The sequence below is a fragment of the Magallana gigas genome, chromosome 9 (genome assembly GCF_963853765.1).
Source record: "Magallana gigas chromosome 9, xbMagGiga1.1, whole genome shotgun sequence".
In the NCBI taxonomy this organism is placed as follows: domain Eukaryota; kingdom Metazoa; phylum Mollusca; class Bivalvia; order Ostreida; family Ostreidae; genus Magallana; species Magallana gigas.
The window spans coordinates 9,188,856-9,211,868 of NC_088861.1; the positions used below are offsets into that span (position 1 = coordinate 9,188,856).

General features: G+C 30.9%; 2 protein-coding genes and 1 long non-coding RNA gene across 5 annotated transcripts in view; all 3 read left to right on the forward strand.

Annotated features, from left to right (window-relative positions):
* Window positions 1–23,013, forward strand: part of LOC117692238 (putative leucine-rich repeat-containing protein DDB_G0290503) — a 1,014,555-nt gene that overhangs the window by 12,703 nt on the left and 978,839 nt on the right. The window lies entirely within an intron of this gene.
* On the forward strand, window positions 1,619–8,753 carry LOC117685192 (toll-like receptor 4). Of its 2 annotated transcripts, none has more exons than XM_066072296.1 (3): window positions 1,619–1,750; window positions 1,902–1,968; window positions 5,679–8,753. In XM_066072296.1, exons 2-3 carry the CDS (start codon window positions 1,905–1,907, stop codon window positions 8,135–8,137), a joined length of 2,523 nt encoding a protein of 840 aa, XP_065928368.1. In that variant the 5' UTR covers window positions 1,619–1,750; window positions 1,902–1,904; the 3' UTR covers window positions 8,138–8,753. The 2 variants fall into 2 exon arrangements, with proteins under 2 accessions (XP_065928368.1, XP_034315380.2); XM_034459489.2 differs by having other exon boundaries at window positions 1,628–1,746.
* On the forward strand, window positions 18,891–20,398 carry LOC117692246 (uncharacterized). Its single transcript, XR_004603694.2, has 3 exons — window positions 18,891–19,380; window positions 19,605–19,671; window positions 20,275–20,398. It is a non-coding gene; the product is annotated as an uncharacterized lncRNA (long non-coding RNA).

Here is a 23,013-nt window from a genome sequence, read left to right on the forward strand (position 1 = left end):
TAATTTATATAATAGACTATATCAACGATGTTCAGTGAAAACAAATCATTAAAGTAAGCCAAAAATAAAGGTAGAAGACAGCCAAAGGTGAGAAAAGCTAGGTAACAGGTGCTTGGTCACGATAATTACTATATAAACACTGCCACAGGCGATAACGGTCATTTAGCATATTTAGAGGCGTAAGGAATCCTAATTACTGTATGTACAAGTGCAATGGACATTTTACGTTTTAAAACCGATGTTTTAATACATTATTAGATAAACTTAGAAATATTAAAAAATATAGTAGATCCGAGTAACCGAGTACCGATTTTAGTATTCGATACTCGGACGTTCGATTGACATCCCTAATATATATATATATATATATATATATATATATATATATATATATATATATATATATATATATATATATATATATATATATATATATGCCGAATTCATTACATGTATGTCCTAGTTTGGAAATTATTCCATTGCAAAAATGTTATCTTTGTCTCAGAGAGGTAACACCGCCTGGTACGGAACGATCTATGATTAATATCAATAAAAAATGTTAATTACTTCCGGGATTTCAGGATAAGATATCTATTGAAAAAGGGTCTTAAAATTGACGTTAGTAAATACATCTAATAGATATATATAAACATTTAAAGAATAAATTGTATTGATCTGAATTTATATATATTTCTTTGTTGAAAATATATATGTGTTTTGGTATGCATGAGCATTATTTAAAAAAACCCCCAAAACTATTCTGTAATATATATAAACGAATATCTTCTGAATTTTATTTAAAAAGGTGGTATAATTATAAACAGTCTTTCGCCGAAAAGAAAGGTCAATTGCATAATTGAAGGTCTTTAAAAAGACAGCAAATACTTATTAAATATAGGGGGAAAAAGAAAAAAATCGTGTCTTGCACGTTTCCCTTAATGTTATGTACAATAATGGCCTTTTTTAAAGACAGTATTTTGTCAGCTTTTCAGCAATCTGAAGGAAAACATTGATGAATATTCTCCACAGTATTCGATGTTTTTCTTTTACGCTATTCCTGAATAAAGAAATGTATAAATATTATCCCTTCATTTATTACATACAAACTGAAATCATACTACAACGAATATTTTTTTCATATATATATATATATATATATATATATATATATATATATATATATATATATATATATATATATATATATATATATATATACTGTGGTTTCATCAATATTCGTTGAATACCAATTTTCGTGGATTTCGTTGTTTAGTTGATCCACGAAATTAAATGTTCATTGAAATGCAATTTTTATTAACATTTTGTATTGATAGGGTCATTGGCCACGAATTTACGTATCCTTGAAACTGTGATTTTCACTTTATCCACGAAATTTGATGCCCTTGAATATTAATGAAACCACAGTATATAAAATCTAATTAATTTGATATATTTTCAGTTTAGTATCTGCAAGGCCTCAAGATCAGGAAAGAATTTTACACAAGTCAAAATTTCAATCATTCATAAAACTATAATGTATCAAAAAATAACATATGTTTTTTTACTATAACTACCATCAGTCACATGAGCAGAACAATTTCCTTAAAATAGGAAATTTCCTCATTCAAAGGGCATAAAATATATATTAGAGAATGACAGAATAAAATGTTTTAACACCCTTTGTGACTCTTCTTCATACACTGTTGGTTTTTGAGTAATATAGAAGAAGGTGCATAAGAGAAGCATGTAAGTATGTACATATAATCTATTATATTATGTTTATTTGATGAAGTTCTACTTAATTTACAGTTATATTTTAGTGGGATTTAAATACTAAAACACCTACATGCACGCAAACTAAACATCAATTATTAATTGCACATTCAACTTCTTTATTTTAGATAATGGGATGGAATAAAACTAAATGTATGATGGACAGACAGCTATTTGTTTCAATAGTTTTGATTTGTAAGTATTAAGTAAATAAAACTTGTAGGTTAAAAGTCTCTCATATTTCCAAATGAATCATCTACATATATTTTTATCATCAAAATTTGTCAACTTTAAGAAAATCATTAATCTAGCTAGTTCACAGAAATTAAGAATATTTAACGATATTTTTAAAACTAACATTGCATTTTTTAAATTATATATATATATGTCTCTCTCTCTGTATTTTCTCTAGAACTTTCTTTCATCAGATGACGACAGTTGAACAATTATACAGTTTATTTATCTCTTTGATTGTTGTTTTTTAACATAGATAATATAACAAATGTCTACAACAAATTACACTGTATGCGTGAGTAGAGGAAAATCTTGCATATTATAATATATTGAGAATAATTCAAATCTTATAACACTCGGTATCAGCCCAATACATCAACCAGAGGGCCTAAGGCCATAACTCTCACATTCGTTGCACGCATCTCCTTAAAATGGTGGACATGCACACTATTCAGACGCGACCGAATACGATCCAAATCATCGCAATACAACACACGAACATTAGTTTTAAAGTTTTACAATATATTGGGTTTCTCAAGAGCGATCCGCGATTTGTAAAGTATGAAAATGAATTGCAGCTGTTTATGGGTGTTTTTTGCGACCATGAGACTGTTGCTCAACGTGCCTTATATAAGCTTGCAACGTTTCGCTTCTACTGCACGATTTATCGGTTTCAATTTGCCATGCATTGTCACCAGAATATATATTATTTGTTGAAAAGAGTACGTGTATGTTCGTTGCTTCCTCCTCTGATTTACATTAATAATCTGTGCAACGACATTTTCCTTTCAAGGAGGCTGGGTGTTCAACATATAAACTATTAGACGTTCCTCAAATTTTGAGCTCTTCTTTTGAAAGAGATCAAAACAGTCTAAAAATGGCCACGACCATCGAGCCCACTTAAATGTTACTAAAACTATCTATACATGTAATTTTAAAACAATGAATTCATGGAGGTCAATGTAGAAGTTCGCAGGATTTAAATCCAAATTCTTGTGACACCGTCACATGACATGCAAACACTCTAAACTATAAAAATATTTTTAAAAACTCATGCAATTGATCCTGTGATTGAAGTTTAAAAAACTAGCTTTAATTTCCTGTGATTTTGAGAGAAAAAATTATTCTAAAGTGCATTTAACGGACATCCCTATTGCTGTAAACTAAGTGACACTTGAACAACTAGTATAAACAGAATATAAATATATTACATTTTCCAAAGATCACTTAATGATATAAAACAAAATATTAAAAAATATTAATAAAAGTCTTCCTTTGTTTGAACTTTGAAAGGAACTTAAACTTTTTTAACGAAATTCAATTTGTTAGCACGTGCTTTTAAAGGGGTATGGTCATGCTTTTGGTCAAAAATTATTTTTAAGATTTTAATCTTTACAATGCTTCAGTAAGGTATTTTTAAAAGGCAACCAAAATTTGAGTGTCATTTGCTGAATTCTTTGCTATGTAAAAAAGCCTTCGGAACTGTTTATTTGTGCTTAAAATGAAAGAGGAAGATAAACAAATCAGCTTTAAAACGATTTATACTGGTATTTTAAATCTATGTAAACAAAAACATGGCACGAGCCTTGTTTACATGACAAAAGAATTGTGAGCCCTGTATCCTGACCATTCAACTTGCATGGAATGTACATCTCACTAACAACAGCTGAACAATGCTGGAGTCTAACTGTCCACAAGAAAATATGATTGACATTTGTAATGTACATGAGACTTGCTTCTCCAAAACTCTAATTGATCGGGTGTCTATATCTACAAATAAATCGAAAAGTAATACTTTTTGATAACAATTACATGTTTGTTTTAAACATTTGATAATAAATGATTAACTCTGTTTATTGGAGTCGTAATCTTTCTTGAAACAAGGAGTTATTATACTTGAATAACTTATATTTACGTATTAATAAACTGACCGATCATATAAACAATACAGACTTTGTTTTTACACCATGCTGTTTAAGTTACAATATACATAATGTAAAGGAGACAAACTAGGACATGCTTTAGCTGTGCCTGGAAAGCCGGGGGGGGGGGGGGCACAATAAAGTTCATTAGATTTAGAAAAGGATTTTTAATTGATCGTCAATTCATGAAATCAGATACTTGTATTTTGAATTAGTCCAGACTTTTCCATTTAAATTCGATAAAAAGAATTCAACATGATGGTAATTAAGCTTTCACAGAACTGATAAATCATTCCCATGTAGTTACCATATGGTGATCCAAATTATCGCAATGCAACGCACAAACATTAGTTTGAACGTTTTACAACGTTTTGTGAGTTTGCAAGAGCGATGCATGATTTGCAGAGGTCGTAAATGAAATGCAGCTGTTTATGCGGGTGTTTTGCATAAGATACAATATAATAAAAATATTTTACACCTTTTATTGATAAAAAAAGGCGTAAAATATTTTTATTATTTTCAATTCTATCAATGTTATTTATTACCGGTATATTTTCTGCTGGGGGAGACCGACCGGGGAAAGGGGGGTCTGTGAGAAATATTCTCTGTACCATTAAGGTGTAAATTACTTAAAATTGAATTTTCCAGACCTATCACCTATGTCTGTGCATACCGCACAATTAAAACAAGTTTCAGTTTTATATTGCTTTGAGCACCATTAGGTGTCTACATAGGAATGATTTTTATTTCTATGAAAGTTGATTTGCAATTATGTTCAATCTTTTATCGCAATTAAATGGAAAAGTCTCATGCGCTGGACTACTTTTATTTTTACAACGATTTTTTATTTTTATAAAAATAGGCTCGGTACTTTCCAAAACTTGTCAGTATTTCTCAAAGTTTCTCGGTACCGTCAGTAAAACAAGTCAGTACTTTTCCAAGATCATCAATAATGTCTAACTTTGACAGTCATTTTCTAAGTTTATCAGTAATGTAAGTACATTGTCAGTAAATGTCTAAGTTTATCAGTACAAAAGGGAATGTCAGTACTTTTCTGGCGCAGTGGTGAAAATGGTGATAGACGTTCCCCATTATCAAACTCATATTCCGCATAAAAAATATGCAAAAAATTATTATATGAAGCAATTCTTGACTTACATTCAGAATACATCTTAATTATTACATCTGACATTTTGCAGTTATAGCAGTTTTTATTAGCTTTTGCCATAGACCTACTCTCCACACATTGTCAAAAGCAGCTTAATTTAAAATCTATAAATGGACAGTACCTTTTCTTTTTAAACATCGGAGATAATTCAATAAAACAATTCAGAGTAAATATATTATCTATAGTGAAAGAATCACATTAGTTCTTATTAAATGCATTTTGCTGATCCGCGTCAGTATTGAAATTATGCACTATTATTACAGCACGCTTCATGCTAAAAACCAGGCTTTATCAATGAATGCAGGTTGGATTTCATGGATTATATTTTATTTATTTTTACTTAAAAATATGTTTGATAATCAACACATTATTATCCCTCTCTCTCTCTCTCTCTCTCGCAATGTTCTAGATTTTGAAAAAGAAGAGTTAGCATGTACTACTTGTTGTGACGTATACATCTTCTATGACTGTACTCTATATGAATCAGACACCTTGGATAAGAATGATTGACTTATAAAAATAATTTAAAATTTATAGCTATACGAGTAGCTTTTAATATTTTTCATTGTGTTTTATTACAGGTAGAATATCGGCAGTGTTGACACAAAACTGTTCAATTTCACACTTTGTTGACGACTGTGGAAATAAGGGATTGCTGTGGAACTGCAGTGGATCAAACATCTCCAAATTACCAACAGTGTTACCTCCTGAATTGGAAAATAGCAATACTGCGTTGGATATATCGTACAATCAATTCACTTCTCTAACAAAAGATACATTTGAAGCAATAGCGGTGTACTCCAAGGTGACGTCTGTCATTCTTCACCACAATAACATAACCAAAATTTCAAAGATGGTCTTTCAAAAAATGTCAATCTTATGCAGTTTGGATATTTCTAATGTACATCTTAAAGCAAATGACATTGATGCCGAAGCCTTTTCTAATCTTGACGAACTCCAGTATCTTCAAATTCATCAAAATGACTTTCATGAGACGAAAAATCCAAGATATCCTGATATTCAGCTTTCAAAACTTTGTTCACTAAAATATTTGAAAATTGACATTTTTAATGGATTTCAGTTTCAAAAACCGTTTGAAAATCTTTCAAATTTAACCAAATTAGAATTCAATTCTCTGGGTGAATTTAAAATAACCAATACTTCTTTCGAGGGTCTTAAGCTCTCCCCACTCCGCAGCCTCGATATGAAGTTTAGAAATCATGTGGACTGTGACGTTTCGGAAGATCTTTTTTGCTCGTTTCCGTACTTAGACACAAATATCGAAATAAATTTTGGCGGCAAGTGCAGTATTTATGCAGCATTAAGATCACTCAAATGTTTACAATATCGTGAAATACAAAAAATAAATATAAGTGAAAATGTTCAAGTTTTGGAATCAGACATAGTTAATATAAGCGATAAGAGCTTTAAATACCTTTTTAATATTTGTGTGAGTGAGCTCATATTAAATAGCGACGCAATTATCTATCTTCATATACATCTTTATAGAACTACATTATGGAATTGTCTAAATAAATTAAGTCTTAGGTCAAATAGAGTCCAGCATGTTGCTATGGAGACAGTATTTGCTTTATTGACTTTGCCACGTCTGCTTGAAATAAACCTTTGTTGCAATTCCCGGCCAATTTACACAGAATTATTTAACATCTACAGTCAAGAAAGATATCAGAATATTTCTATTAACATTAATCTGCCAAAAAGTCTTATAGTTCTTGACTATTCTTACAATTACATTCACAATCAGTATCATATAAGATGGTATTTACTTGTAACGCTTATAGGGGAAAATTTGCGCAAACTGAATCTTCAAAAAACTAATTTTCCTCTACAGTATGAACATATCTTTAATTTTCCGTCCTTAAGAGTTCTTGATTTATCTGAAAATAACTTTACAAATATTCACCCTAATATATTTCAAAGAGTGAGAAATCTTCGCCAGTTATCCGCAGCAAATGTTAACTTAGACCTGACTAACAGTTTGATTTCCGAAGGTTTGTTTAAAAATCTCAAATGTTTGACAAAACTTGATCTATCTCGAAATGGCTTAGCCTTTTTACCGCAGTCTCTACTTAATGACCAAAAACAATCTTTAACAGAAATAAATCTAGATCATAATATGTTTTCTTCCATCTACGATTCCTTAATGCAGTTGGAGAATTTGAACAATCTCTATCTTCGATACAACTTGATATCAAAGATTTTGGAGAAGGACCAAAGACTTTTTGAATCATTGAAAAATCTGTCATTCCATTTAGAAGGAAACCCAATTTCTTGCGCATGCTTAAACATCCAGTCTTTGAAATGGATGAAAAATCACCAAAATTCATTTGCAGATCTTGGCAAAGTTCTATGTGTGGAAAACAACCACCATGTTGGTCATTTATTCAACGATGAAATATGGCGGAAATTCGAACTTGACTGCCAGTCAAAAGATTGGCTCACCTTTTCTATCGTATTGCTGTTTTTGACAATGTTAATATTCACTAGTATTGCTGCTATCAAAAGATACCGTGTCCATCTAGAATATGTAATTCTTAGACTGAAAAAACAATGGAAAGGTATACCTTTACGAAAAAGTGAAGACGAGTTTTTGTTTGACGTGTATGTATCATACAGTGAATCAGACTATTTATGGATAAGAGATAAACTTTGTCCAAAACTAGAGGATTTAAATGTGAATTCATGGATGACAGATAAAAATTCCACTCCAGGCGGCTGGGTATTAGAAGGGATTGTGAATCGTATTAACGAATGCAGGAAAGTAATGTTTGTTGTAAGTGAGAGTTTTTTGGACATGGAGTGGTCTTCATATGCTGTTAAAACGGCCATCACCCACGCTTTTTATAATCAACGACAGGGGTTCATTGTGGTTTTGATTAAAGATGGGGTTGCTCTTGAAAAGCTTCCAGAGGAACTGAAAAACATATGGTGGTGCATTGAATACTTCAGATGGCCTGACGAAGAGGAAAGTAACGAAGTTATACTCAAGAGACTGACCAAAGCACTTAAATCCGATTGAACTGTTTGAGTGTAGTATGGTTCGAACACACAGATGAATCTTTGTACTAAATAATCAGGAAATACTTTTGTACTTAATGTGAATTTTAGTTTTGTTAATTTTCGTAAAAATATAGCAATTTCTGAAAAAAGCGGTATTTGAAACACTGCATACAGTTGCGATGGAATTTGTTTTAAATCAAACACCATTTTATATGTGTTAAATAAGACTGCTGGATGGCAGTGTTCATTTCGAAACTATGTTGATCTTCACGAGAAGAAGCTCTGTATAAAGTTATTGGCAAATGCCAGTCGTTTATAGTTTATATATGTGCATTATTAAAAAAAAAAACAACTCAAAACTATTATGTATATTCACGAATATAATCTGAATTGAAGGTCTTTAAAAAGACAGCATATACTTATAAAATATAGGGAAAAAATGAAAAATAAATGTGTCTTGCACGTTTCCCTCAATGTAATGTACAATAATGGCCTTTTTAAAGACAGTATTTTGTCAGCTTTTCAGCAATCTGAAGGAAAACATTGATAAATATTATCCACAGTATTCGATATTTTTCTTTTACGCTATTCCTAAAAAAAGAAATGTATAAATATTATCCCTTCATTTATTACATACAAGAATATTTTTTTTCCCAAAAAAATATATATGTAATCTAATTAATTTGAAATATTTTCAGTTCAGTATCTGCAAGGCCTCAAGACCAGGAAGTAATTTTACACTAAGTCAAAATTAATTCAATCATTCATAAAACTATAATGTATCAATTGTGCGAGCAATGAGTGGGTCTTCCTATATCAAAAGTCTATTACAAATAAACGAACTTAATAATAAGCATAAAATAGACTAAAAATCGATAAAGATGTTTTAAAATGCAGTACAAAAGCAAAGTTTTTGATCGAAACAGTATATGTTTAAAAAAATCAATGCCCCGCCCATTTTTGATATATTTAGAGATGTCAGGGGACTTAAAGCTTTGAACTTTAATCTTTAAGGATGTTAATAAAAAAAAAAAGATTTTGGCAATCCTATATATTATCTGAGGGTGTGGGAAGGTTATTCTAAATTTTTTCGATATTTCATCATATCGTTTCAAAAAAATTAAACGGAAGACCTACTCGTTAATCGTAACGAGATCGTATTTTCCCAAACATTTTTGCTTTAGATGTATCGCAAAATATTGTTTTACATGTGTCTCATAGGCATAAACTTTCTAGGCAACCAATTTTGTTGTAGTCGATGGCGTGTTTATTATTTTCAACGAGGGGACTATAGCTTTCCTCTGCGTCCGTCAGTCCGTCCATCCGTTCGTCTGTCCGTCCGTCTGTCTGTCCCACTTCAGTTTTCCACACTTTTTTCTTTATGCGTTTGAGGAATAATATGAAATTTGCTGAACAGCTTTAAAATGTCAAACTGCAGATCAAGTTTACACCTTTGTAACGTCTGGTTTACATATTTTCGAGAAAATTAATTTTTTATATTCTAATTTTTTAATGTTCGGGTTTGTTATCGGGTTTGGTGTGTATTAAATGAACGAGGAAAATATGTAGTCAGTAATAATATCGATCGTGCATTACCTGGACCATTCCTTTTATTGTTTCTAACAAACAAATAAGCTCTGTAAAATAGTGTCAAGCATTGTGTTGTAAATTTAATCTACAGGGTTTTTTGTATTATACCAATTGGGTTCGTTATCGGGTTGGCAGTTGATTCGGGGTACAGAAGACGGTAAGAAATGATATTCTGCATAGTGCATTGTTTTCAGAAATTTCTACATTTTCTAACCGGTAGGGGACGTGTATTGCTTATGCAATGCTCTCAGAATGCATGTTTTTTTTTAAAAAATCACTCGCTGTTAAACATTTGCCTGAAAACTGTTGATTGAAATTTTTTACAAAATTTTCTAACAATATTCTGTGGTCCTGACTGAACAATCAAATGAAAGACAAAAACACTTACATTTTAGAAATGCAACATTTGATACAATAGGGACTAAGTTCTCTCTGCAAGTTATCGACAAGTATATGGTGTTTAAAGATACCTATCCTAAAATGCTCAAGAAACTTCGCTTCTTGTGGCAACTAAGATGGTGGAACTGTCTTGTGAGGAAGTAGTGAATGATGGCGTTTCGCCCTTCTCATCTGGAAGCAAGGCTTTAAATTCTTTGTATCTATTTTTTATCATTAAACCTACGTTTTGGACATTATTAATCTTATACTTTGTAAAATAAATCTGGCTCACCTTTGGACGATTTGAATTGTTTATGAGCCCATAACAATACATGTTTACAGTATACATGTTGAGTACATATTGCCTACCTGCTTTTTTTACACATAAATACAAGGGTAACAGTGGATTAAGGCTAAAAACTTTTACTCTTCAATAAATATTCGTATTTTCTGTGGGAGCGCAAGGTAAATAAAGAATATAAGCTGTAGAAAATTATATGAACAAATCTAAGAATTGTGAATGACATTTTCTATTGATTTCCAAAGGAGTTTACAAAATCGGTTCATGTTAAGGCTTGACGCACCAATATTTTATTCAATGGATTGATAAAGAATCTTTTTTGAAGTTAGAGATTAGTTATAGGGATTTGTTAGAATATAAGAACATGGATTTTGTTTTAAAATACTCGTTTTTTTTTATTATTAAAATTCCATTCATACTTTAATAAGCTGCAATTTTCATTTTCATAGATTTATTCTTATTTAGAGAAAATCGAAAGTTTGTCTGACTTTTCTGGATATTTGTTATTAATTATTTTCTTTTTATTTTATTGATATCATGCAGAATAATACACACAGGCTGTTACAGTATAATGCATCAAAATTTGAAATTACATATATCTATTAAATGCAATTACCATATTTCTGTCATATCTACATATTATTTTTAATAATTTGTTTTTATATTGGTAGAAGTCAATGATTGAGTTGAGGTATACACTGCACATTATCAGCATTACTTTATGCAGATTCAAATTGCAGAAAAAAGAACTTTGAACACACCGACATATTTAAATGTACCGCCATTATATTGACCTTCAGCACTGGTCGCTGTATTTTACTACCTTTATTGGGAATAAGCTTTTCATGGTATTTTTATTAATTAATTTATTTTCATAAATCATTTATAATGTCTACAAGATAATTTTATTTTGTTTTTGTTTTTTTATTAAAATTCAAATCATGCGTTTTATCATCTCATGACGTTACTTAACAAAAATGACGTCTGTTTTACATTCTTTCATTAAAATATTGCCATATTTTAAACTTCGTTTATAAAAAACTATGATAGATATAGAAAAAGAACAACAGTAATGAAAAGCTAAGATTTTACACTATATTTACCAAAACATGGTGATTTTTTTAGGATATAGGGCAATTTTTGATTCGGGGCTGTAGCTCTTTTAAGCACTGAATAAAAAATGAAAATAACAAACCTTCAACCATCTCAAAAATCCATAAAACAAAATACAAATTCATGGCAGAGCAACACGGACCTCCAAATTGATAGGGTTAGGATCAGGTGCGTAGGAGGAGTGAACATCCTCTGCTGACCGGTCACACCAGCCGTATGCTCTTTGTCGTAATCGGAATACCTCGTTTGCAACCAAATCTGTTTTCAGTTTTCCCCCGAAAATAAAGAAAACACAAATAATATCATTTAAAAAAATTAGGGAAAAGTATCAGTATCTTATTTGTTAAAATACACAAAGGTACTTTAAAAAAAGATTTATAATGGTTAGGTGTGTTAATTTTATTAATCCAGGTGTGTTGAGTCACATTTTAAAATAAAATTGAATCATTTATACTTTGATTTACAGTAATTAGATTCATCAAAATGTACTAGTATACGATTAACTATATATATGTAGTAATTATTTTGGCATTTTATTATTTTTTTTAAATCAGGAATTGCGTCATTGATCGATGAAATCTGTATGAGTGTTATTTTTTGGAGAAAGAGATAACAAACATTATATAACAAACACATTTTAAAAATTGATTTTATAAAAGATTTACCCAAAATAGAATAAAACCGTTAATCGTCGGATGTAATTGACAGAATTATTTAAGGGTTATGGAAAAGGCCAAACATTACGGGTATGAAATAGCGTACACAAATATTAATTTGATTTCATTAACGATATAGTACCATAAACCTGCCGTTTATCGCCATAATTAAACAATCGCTGAATTGTATTGTAGATAAGGATAGACTTGTTTTAGGAAAACGTAATTTAATTTATCAATTGTCGTAGTGACCAGTTTCCCTAGTCCCCAAGCGCCTATATATACATGCATGTTTAATAGTTAGACGTGCTCATCTGGGTATAAGAGGGTAAAAGGTTAAGGTAAGTTCTTATTATGAAGGTTGATCAAAAAGTTCATAGAAAACTCATCCAGACAGGATAGAAGAACGACAGTTTTAATAGTTTTCTGTTAAATTGTTAAATTGTCCCCATTGATATCCAAATAATCAATAGTGGTTTTATTTCAATAGTGGTTGCAAGGTTATTTTTCTAATAAAATACATTCCCAATTACTATTGAAATAATTTATTTCAATAGTGGTTTTATTTCAATAGTGGTTGCAACAATGCCCCCTTTAATTTCGAAGCAATGCTCCGTGCCTGAGAATACTTTTAAAAAATCAACATTTTCATCAGATTTACGTTGTCAACTTTGTATATTTTGCAAAATATCCTTTTATTAGCATTTTATTAAAAAAACGAACATAAAACTTTGAAAATAAGCCGAGGCTTATTTTGAGTTTTGGTAAAAAATAGGGGGCTTATTTTCAATTCACGGTTTATTATCCAAACAAAATACCGGAAAATGAGGATATATTTGGCATATTTCAAAACAGGCTATTTTCGTGTAATTTTCAGTACAAAAAAAAGGTCGTTTGTCTTGAAAACCGGCTTATTATTAAATCCTGCTAATTTTCAAGGTTTTAAGTAAAAATGCATAACAACGTCTTCAAATAATGTCACATTTTAGAAACTCAAAGCCGAATATTTCATGTTTTTATTTGTTTGATATTAAAGAATAAAATTTAAATTTAAAAATGTTACAGTCTTAACAATTTTTACCAGATCACGCAAACATTCAGACATTTTCCTATATTTCTTTGAGTCGGAAAGTACATTTTAATGCCGTGATATTAAAAATGATGGTGTCGAAGAAAATTTAATTAAAACCAATTAACAAAGTTGTTTACAAATCATTTATTAGAAATGATAACACATTATTTAAAGTGCACAATGTACAACTGCAGGATTTATTACTTTTGTGCAAGAAACAAAAGTTACTCAAACTTCAGTGACAGAAATTGTAATGGAACAAAGAACAAATAAACACCATTCAAATGTTCAACAAATGTGAAACCTTCATTTTTTCTGCTTTGAGAAAAGAAAATGTATGATTTATGTTTTAATTCATGTAAAAAAGATTGAATGAAGATTAAATAAAAAATGTTTGTGTCTTTAATTCTGCATGTCTATATGTAAACTGGTTAGGGGACGGGTGAGATCAAAACTGGTAGTGACGTTGCGCATGCGCAAAATTGTAAACATCCCGAATATTCTCTAACATGGTAAACGTGACCTACAAACATGTAATGTTTGTTATTCTTGGTATATAAACTCATTTTATTTATAATACATGTTACAAGTGATAAGATATTTGTTTAGACTAGAGATTAGGAAGAGGGGGAAGTTATATGCCGCTCCAGAAACTATAATATTTGCTTAACGATGCCTAAAGTGGATATTCACATGTGCATGTATATGTATCACTATCGTGTATTCTTCATATTCTATATCGGAGGCAGTTATCAAAGCCACTATGTTCTTAATGAAAGCTAATTAAACAAGTCAAGATAGAATTTTCTCTTATAGATATATCATGTTGACAATTTATCTGAAATACCCCCCCCCCCCCCCACACACACACACACACCCCGAATAAGAAGTAAAAGTTTTTATATAAATAATATTTACAAATACAACAAAAATTATTTTAAAGAAATTATTAGTTCATTTAAATGTATGATTTTAATACTATTACAGACAGAGTTTATCATTGATTAGCTAAATGAATTCATTTAATGCTTTTGATACATGTACCTCGAGGGGCATGAGGAGTGAGAGTTCCAATTTTACGTTCCTGAGCCTGTAATTCGCATTGTTTTCTCCATCATAATTATTTTTTCTATTAAAGAAACTAATATATTTGCAGCCAAATTATTATATATATATAGTATTAATGAAATCAAATTCTTGATATTAAAGTACATTGTATTAGCTAAATACAGACTAAGTCTATTTATAGATGAATAATATATTAGTATTATCATAAGGTCATGTATCCTTGTACCGTTACATTGAACATATTAAAGAAAAGGAAGTTTTATTTTCCAACTTTATTTTATTTTATTTTTGTGACATAAATGATTTCCAACCTTGATCACGTTGACAATGACTACGTTGACAATGACTATAGATGAGAAGGTGACCAAACTCCCCCTTCAATGAACTTTTATGTTTTAAATCAGTGATGATTTCAGAATTCAATGTATAGTCTGTTTTACAATAGTCCCAGTCTAAAGACACATAAGTGATTTCTTAAAACCATTGTTACAAACCATAAGAAACAAGGTACCGTACTAAAACTCAGATTTGTACTGTCCTTCATTACCCTAAAAAACCCTGTTTGACCACTTCCAAATAGATACAATATGTTTATTTATTCTATATACATGAAGTTTACATGTGCCGGTAAATGGAAAGATTTAACTACACCAAAATTCCCCATCCAATGACAATGGTCACTATTGATTCTATATGAGTAAACAATGAGTGAATAATAAAGATATGGGTGAATGAATAAGTGAATGAATAGATTTCCTAATTAGTAAATCATATATCATTTCGGTCGAATCTTTAGCAGCTTACATTCAGTATGTGAGAAGGCTATATAGCTAGTCTTGGACTTGTTAAATACCAAAAGACGTATTAATAAGATGGTAAAATGCAATAATTAGGATATCAATGATGATAAAACTATTGTATATCAAGTTGGTGACAATCATCTTCGCTAGCCAAGGGTGACGATCTGCTCTGCTACTGAAACGAAGATGGTGCCAAATTGATTAAGATGCATTTTTTTTTATCAGAGTTTTATATTCTTGTAAATGGACAGTAACATCAAGATCACAACAAAATATTGTGCTGCAGCTTATCTTTAAGCACTAAGCCTATAAGATGGAATTGTACCCCCATTTACTTTTGAGAAAGTGTGATATTGATGACATGACCTTGAAAACTGGCCTTAAATAAGGGTCATGACACACCAAGCCTCATAAGTAACCTCAAATTGTGACAAGTTATGTATGAGGCTCCTACATTTCTTATCATAAAGGCTATGGGTTATTTATTGGAGTCAGACTCCAAAAAAGTGTTGCACTGACATGTAAACACTGACAAAGGGACGAACAGACAAAGAGTCTATACCGGTATTATCCTTTCCTAGGATTAAGCATTTGTCTCTCAGTTATGATATGTTACTACAAAATCATTCGGAAATTGTTTACAAGTCCATTGAAGTGAAATACATAAAATTAAGAAAATATGTCCAATATCAATGAAAATTTTAGTGGTACATTCTAACAAATTACGAATGTATGCAAATTTAATATGAGTTGCGCATGATGTTTTGAAATTAAGAAATGTTTCATTTAAAATAGATTCATCATGAATTTTGCAGCAAACTAAACACATTTTGTTGAAAGTTTCTCCCAAACACATTCCTTTATGTAACGGGATTTCCCAGCAATAATGACGACAATCCTTTCTCTTAATTTCTTTAATGATGTTATATTTTTTTTTATACTCTGTAATATATTATGATAAAAATAAATATAACATCATTGTATAATATCAAGTCATAAAATACATTTATACATTATTACAATAGAATTATCTTTCCATTGAAATATACACAAATCATCATTCTCATATACATATAATTCCATTCAGTCCAATATTAGAAAGACACAATTAAGGGAAATAACTCATCAATTTCAACATACAAAAGTTATCTTTCTTTTACAATAAAATATTAAAATACACAATTATAAATCATACCAATTTATGGAATAGAGTCCGGTTCCTCAATTTAATCCTTTATCTTCAATTACTGATGTTAATAGATCTGAATATTAAATACATATCTAAATACATGTTCCTTACATATATTTCCTATTCACATTATAAAACAATTTAATATTTCCTTTGAAATATTTACTATTATATATATGTTCTATGCCTCCGGCTTGTGCACCATGTATCAAACCCTGACTACTATTTAGGCATAGCACATGCTCAACACAACACTATTATATAATTAATCGATTCAGAAATTTAAACCAATATTTTAAAATCTGCTTCTTTGGTTTACGATGGCTACAGCTAAAAAGATAGATATTTAAAAGATAAGCTTGTTTATGCACACTTGCACAATGCCAGAGCATATGAAGAACAGAATTCTTCATATGAACATACACTGTATATGAAAATTAAGTAGAACCGCTACATGAAACAATTATAAATATTTGGTTTTATTGAAACACGCGTGAAAAGTTTAAATTGATTTCACAACACCAAATGGTGTTTGATTTGACGGTTTCTATATATGTACATGTAGAGTGTAAAAATAGAAATGTCTACTAGATAAAAAGAATCATCATATGTAACGTTATACATTGTATTGCCAGGGAATTGCGTATCCGTTATTTTCCCGGGTTCTTTTGAACTTTTTGAATACTAGCCATTTATTGAAAATCGAGATGATTAATTTTTAGCGCAACCTCTCATAAACCGCTGCATGGACTGCAATGTAGGTATAAAGGACAAAATGTGCCGATGTACATAATTATGTTTGTCACCTAGAAATTCCGATTCCATTATTTTCAGCATTATCATCTAACATTAATCTCTTGTTTGTTACATGTCAATTCCTTTTTTGTTTCAATTAACCGCTTTATCACCTCCACTGGCCATCTTATCTTTATAGCATATAAAGAGATATGGAATCAAGGAAATTGGGAAAAAATAAAGATAAATAATATTGAAAAGCATAGTAATTTCAACAAATAGTGCTTACAGTTTTAATTTCCTGAATTAATTGTGTCCTAGTTTGAAAATAATTGCATTGTGAAAAAATTAAATGCATGTTTAATTCAAAAGAAGTAACACCGCCTGATACTATATGTATCTATATAGTTATTGGCGATTAATAATTGCTAATTACTTCCGGTATTCCCGGATAAGGTATCTTGTGGAAAAAAGGTTGAAAAAAGTGACGTTAGTAAATAAATTTATACGTATGTATTTTCTCTCATTTTCAATTTTGATAAGGTTTGGGACAAGAAAGGAACCATTCTGATATCCTGGAAAGAAAACCAAGAAGACCTTCGATACATCTGGGACACAGGCAGCTGACCCAGGCGTCACCAGTTTTCCTTAAGTCAATACTCTTCGATCCTCAAATCTGAATATTGACTTCAAATTCATGCACTTTTCCTTGAAGGATTTGAGGCAAAAAATAATTTGACTGTTTTGAAAATTTTGTTGACGGTGATGCCGGATGTTAAAAAAAGTATTTTTTATAGCAAGATATCCCTGCACTACAATTATTTTATACACGTCGCGACCATTATCATTATACAGGGTATTATCTTGCGATACGAAGAACTATTTTTAACGTCAAGTACCTGCATGTGGTCTGGGAGTAGGTTTCATTTCAAAATTCTGTCTTGAGCATTTCCTTTTTGAACGGCAAGCAATATTAATCAAAAGAATCGATCACCCTAAGATCTATCATTGTATTCGGTTCTGCCTAGAACTGTTATATATACTGTGGTATCATTTTTATTCGGAGGAAGGGGGGTGTTTCAAAGTTCGTGGGTAGCCAAAATTTTCTTGGTTCGTGAGGACGTAATTTCGTTGGTAGCAAGTTCTTTTTCGTAAATAAATATTAAACATCTGCTTGCATATACGTTCGTGGGGATGTAAATTCATCGGCCTCGAAAGCCACGAATTTACACCCCCACGAACAATGATGATTCCACAGTACTGAACTTCGAAAAAGAAAAAAAAGAACGAACGAAAATATTATTCATATATCAGTTAAGTTAACATTATTTAGTATTATAGATGTACTCATTTTCTTGCATTCATATCTAGGTTCTAATTAAGTTTCTATATCTATCAATTCATAACCCCATAAAAAACATTGTTTGAGAACAAAATTCGTGTGAACCGATACATTATTTTCCTTTTTATTACTAATATACAGTAAGTCTGTTTTTTTTGCACGTTGCAAATTGCGTGAAAATGACTTTTGTCGAGATTTGAAACTACGATACACTTCATAAATAAATCCATTTAAAATTTTTATAATTATATTCTTTTTAAATAACTGTTTCATGAGTGCATGAATATAAATTGGAATAACATCTATAGTGTACACCGAAGAATATCTTCTAAATGAAATATGTGAACAGTCTTAAATCGAAAAGATAGAATGGTTTATCTTTTCGATTAAAGACTGTACACATATTTCATTGAGTGTCCCAACAACATTAACATCTTTAACATCTTAACACCCCCCCCCCAAAATAAAAAAAAAAACTAAAAAAAAAACAAAAAACCCAAGAAACAAGAAAAAGGCAGAGCGTTTGCTAACAACGTTTAGTACAATAAAAGCAGTTTATTTCGCGAGACTATTTTGTTAGCTTTTGAGCATTCTGAAGGAAACCACTGATAGATATCAAACACAACATGGCCCAGTAACATTCGATGTTTTGCTGTTACACCATTCCTTAAAAAAAATCTATAAATTGCCCCTTCATTTCTTTTTTTGAAAAATACAGTATACATCATGCAACTGAATTCATATTACAATGCAAGGAATATTCTTTCAAAAACATATACATGCATCCAAAATTCATATCATACTTTTGAAATTCAGTATGTGGTTGCTACTTCTTAAATTTCATCTAGGTTTTTAATTTTTTTTCAATTCAATTTGAAAAAAACCTGCTTTGTTATCAAAATCAGTCACATGATCAGAACAATTTTCCTCAAATAGGATATTTCCCCATTGAAAAGGCATAAAACATGTATTAGAGAAGAGCTAATTAATACCGAGCTTTTCTAGACCATTTCTGACGGTAAGTCAAACGCTCTGGGTTTTTAAGTAATACTTATTATTGAAAAAGTGCTTTGAATTAACATATTTATATGCATGTATTTATGTAATGTATGACTTCTCATTTTACAATTATATTTTTGGTGGAATGTAAAACGGTATATGTAGGATTTTAGAAATACTAAAACATCTGCAAACTACACATCAACTACTAATTACCGTACACACTCTACTTATTTATTTAAGATGATGAAATGGAAGAAAACTAGAGGTATGCTGGACAGACAGCTATGTGTTTCAGTAGTTTTGATGTGTAAGTATTACTAGTAAGTAAGCAAACTGTACAACTTCGTGGATTAAATGTATCTCAGAATTCTGAACGAATTATTTACATACATAATTTTTCAACTGGAAGCCGCAGACCAATATTCAACAAAAAAATGTTAAAAGCAGCTAAGATTACATAAATAAAAATACTTTAAGATATATAAAAAGCTCCCCCTCTCTCTCTCTCTCTCTCTCTCTCTCTCTCTCTCTCTCTCTCATGTTTAGTTTTTTAGTTGAAATTCTTCCCATGAACATTCATGAGTTTTGACCTTTCCCTGAGTTTTCTTTTAATGAGAAGACAACCGCGATGCAATTATTACAAAACACTTCATGCGAAAACTATGCATCATCTAAGACAGTTTGGATTTCTATTGTATTCAATTTGTATACGCACATAAATGTTTGATAAACAACACACCATCAATATGTAATGCTCTAGATACAGAAATTGAAGGGATTGTATCGTTGTATAGGTTGTCCTATAAACTTCAGATATTTTGGATAAAAATGATGGTTGAGATTAAAAACAACTTCAAGTTTTCAGCTGTTCGTGAAGCTTTAAATATGTTTCCCTTGTTTCTATTTACAGATAGATTATCACCAGTGCTGACACAAATTTGTTCAATTTCAAACTTTGTTGACGATTGTGGAAATAAGGGATTGCTGTGGAACTGCAGTGGATTAAACATTTTCAAAATACCAACAGTGTTACCTCCTGAATTGGAAAATATCAATGTTATGCTGGATTTGTCAGTCAATCAATTCACTTCTCTAACAGAAGATACATTTGAAGCAATAGCGACTTCCTCCAAGGTGACGTCTCTCATTCTTCAACACAATAACATAACCAAAATTTCAGAGATGGTCTTTCAAAAAATGTCAAGCTTATGCAGTTTGGATATTTCTTATGCACATCTTATAATTAAAGTCAATGACATTGATGTCGAAGCCTTTTCTTATCTTGACGAACTCCAGTATCTTCAAATTCATCCAAATGATTTTCATGAGGCGAAAAATCCAAGATATCCTGGTATTCAGCTTTCCAAACTTCGTTCATTAAAATATTTGAAAATTGATATTTTTAATGGATTTCAGTTTCAAAAACCGTTTGAAAATCTTTCCAATTTATCCAAATAAGAATTCAATACTCTAGGTGAATTTAAAATAACCAATACTTCTTTCGAGGGTCTTAAGCTCTCCCCACTTCGCAGCCTCGATATGTTGTTTAGAAATCATGTGGACTGTGACGTTTCGGAAGATCTATTTTGCTCGTTTCCGTTCTTAGACACAAATATCAGTATAAGTTTTGGCGGCAAGTGCAGTATTTATGCAGCATTAAGATCACTCAAATGTTTACAATATCGTGAAATACAAAAAATTGATATGACTTTAACTGATCAAGAAATAAGATCAGACATAGTTAATATAAACGATATGAGCGTTAAGTACCTTTCCAATATCTGCGTGAGTGAGCTAATAGTGGATCGGGACGCAATTATCTATCTTAATATACATATTTACAAAACTATAATATGGCATTGTTTAAATAAATTAAGTCTTAGAGTAAATCACATCCAATATGTTGCTTTTGAGACAGTATTAGCTTTTTTAACTTTGCCACGGCTGCAGGAAATAAATGCATGTTGCAATTCCCGTTTACCTTACATGGAATTATCTAATATCTACCGTCGACAAGGATATGAAAATATTTCCATCAACATTAATCTGCCAAGAAGTCTAATGCTACTTGACATCTCTTACAATTTTATCCACGATCAGTATCCTGTACGATGGTATTTACTTGTAACTCTTACAGGGGAAAATTTGAGCAAACTGTATCTTCAAAAAACTAGTTTTCCTGTTGAGTATAAAGACATCTTTAATTTTCCGTCCTTAAGAATCCTTAATTTATCTGAAAATAACTTTGCAAATATTCACCCGAATATATTTCAAAGAGTGAGAAATCTTCGCCAGTTATTCGCATCAAATGTCAACTTAAACTTGATTAACAGTTTGATTGCCGAAGGTTTGTTTAAAAATCTCAAATGTTTGACAAAACTTGATCTATCTCGAAATGGCTTAGCCTTTTTACCGCAGTCTCTACTAAAAGACCAAAAACAATCTTTAACAGAAATTAATCTAGATCATAATATGTTTTCTTCCATCCACGATTCCTTAATGCAGTTGGAAAATTTGAACAATCTCTATCTTCGATACAACTTGATATCAAAGATTTCGGAGAAGGACCAGAGACTTTTTGAATCATTGAACAATCTATCAATCCATTTAAAAGGAAATCCAATTTCCTGCGCATGCTTAAACATCCAGTCATTGAAATGGATGAAAAATCACCAAATTTCATTTCCAGATCTTGGCAAAGTTCTATGTGTGGGAAACAACCACCATGTTGGTCATTTATTCAACGACGAAATATGGCGGAAATTCGAACTAGACTGCCAGTCAAACGATTGGCTCATATTTTCTATCGTATTGCTGTTTCTGACAATGTTAATATTCACAAGTATTGCTGCTATCAAAAGATACCGTGTCCATCTAGAATATGTAATTCTTAGACTGAAAAAACAATGGAAAGGTATACCTTTACGAAAAAGTGAAGACGAGTTTTTGTTTGATGTGTATGTATCATACAGTGAATCGGACTACGAATGGGTCAGAGATAAACTTCGTCCAAAATTAGAAGATTTAAACGTAAAATCATGGATAACAGATATAAATTCCACTCCAGGCCGCTGGGTATTAGAAGGGATTGTGAATCGTATTAACGAGTGCCGGAAAGTAATGTTTGTTGTTAGTGAGAGTTTTTTGGACATGGAGTGGTCTTCATATGCTGTTAAAACAGCCATCACCCATGCTTTCCATAATCAACGACAGGGGTTTATTGTGGTTTTGATTAAAGATGGGATTGCTCTTGAAAAGCTTCCAGAGGAACTGAAAAACATATGGTGGTGCATTGAATACTTCAGATGGCCTGACGAAGAGGAAAGTAACGAAGTTATACTCAAGAATCTGACCAAAACACTTAAATACGATATAACTGTTTGAGTGAAATATGATTCGAATAAACAGATGAATCTTTGGGCTAGATATTTATGAATCGCTTTTAATTGTAAATTATGGGAATTTTATTTTCGTTAATATGTGTAAGAATATAGTATTTTGTGGAAAAAAACCCCACGATATTTAAGACACTAAGTGTGCAGTTGCAATATTATTCGTTTTAGATCAAACACTATATATATATATAAATCAATCAAGGATTTGTTTAAAAAATGCATTGTAAATTCAACAAAGAAATCAATTTCCCGAA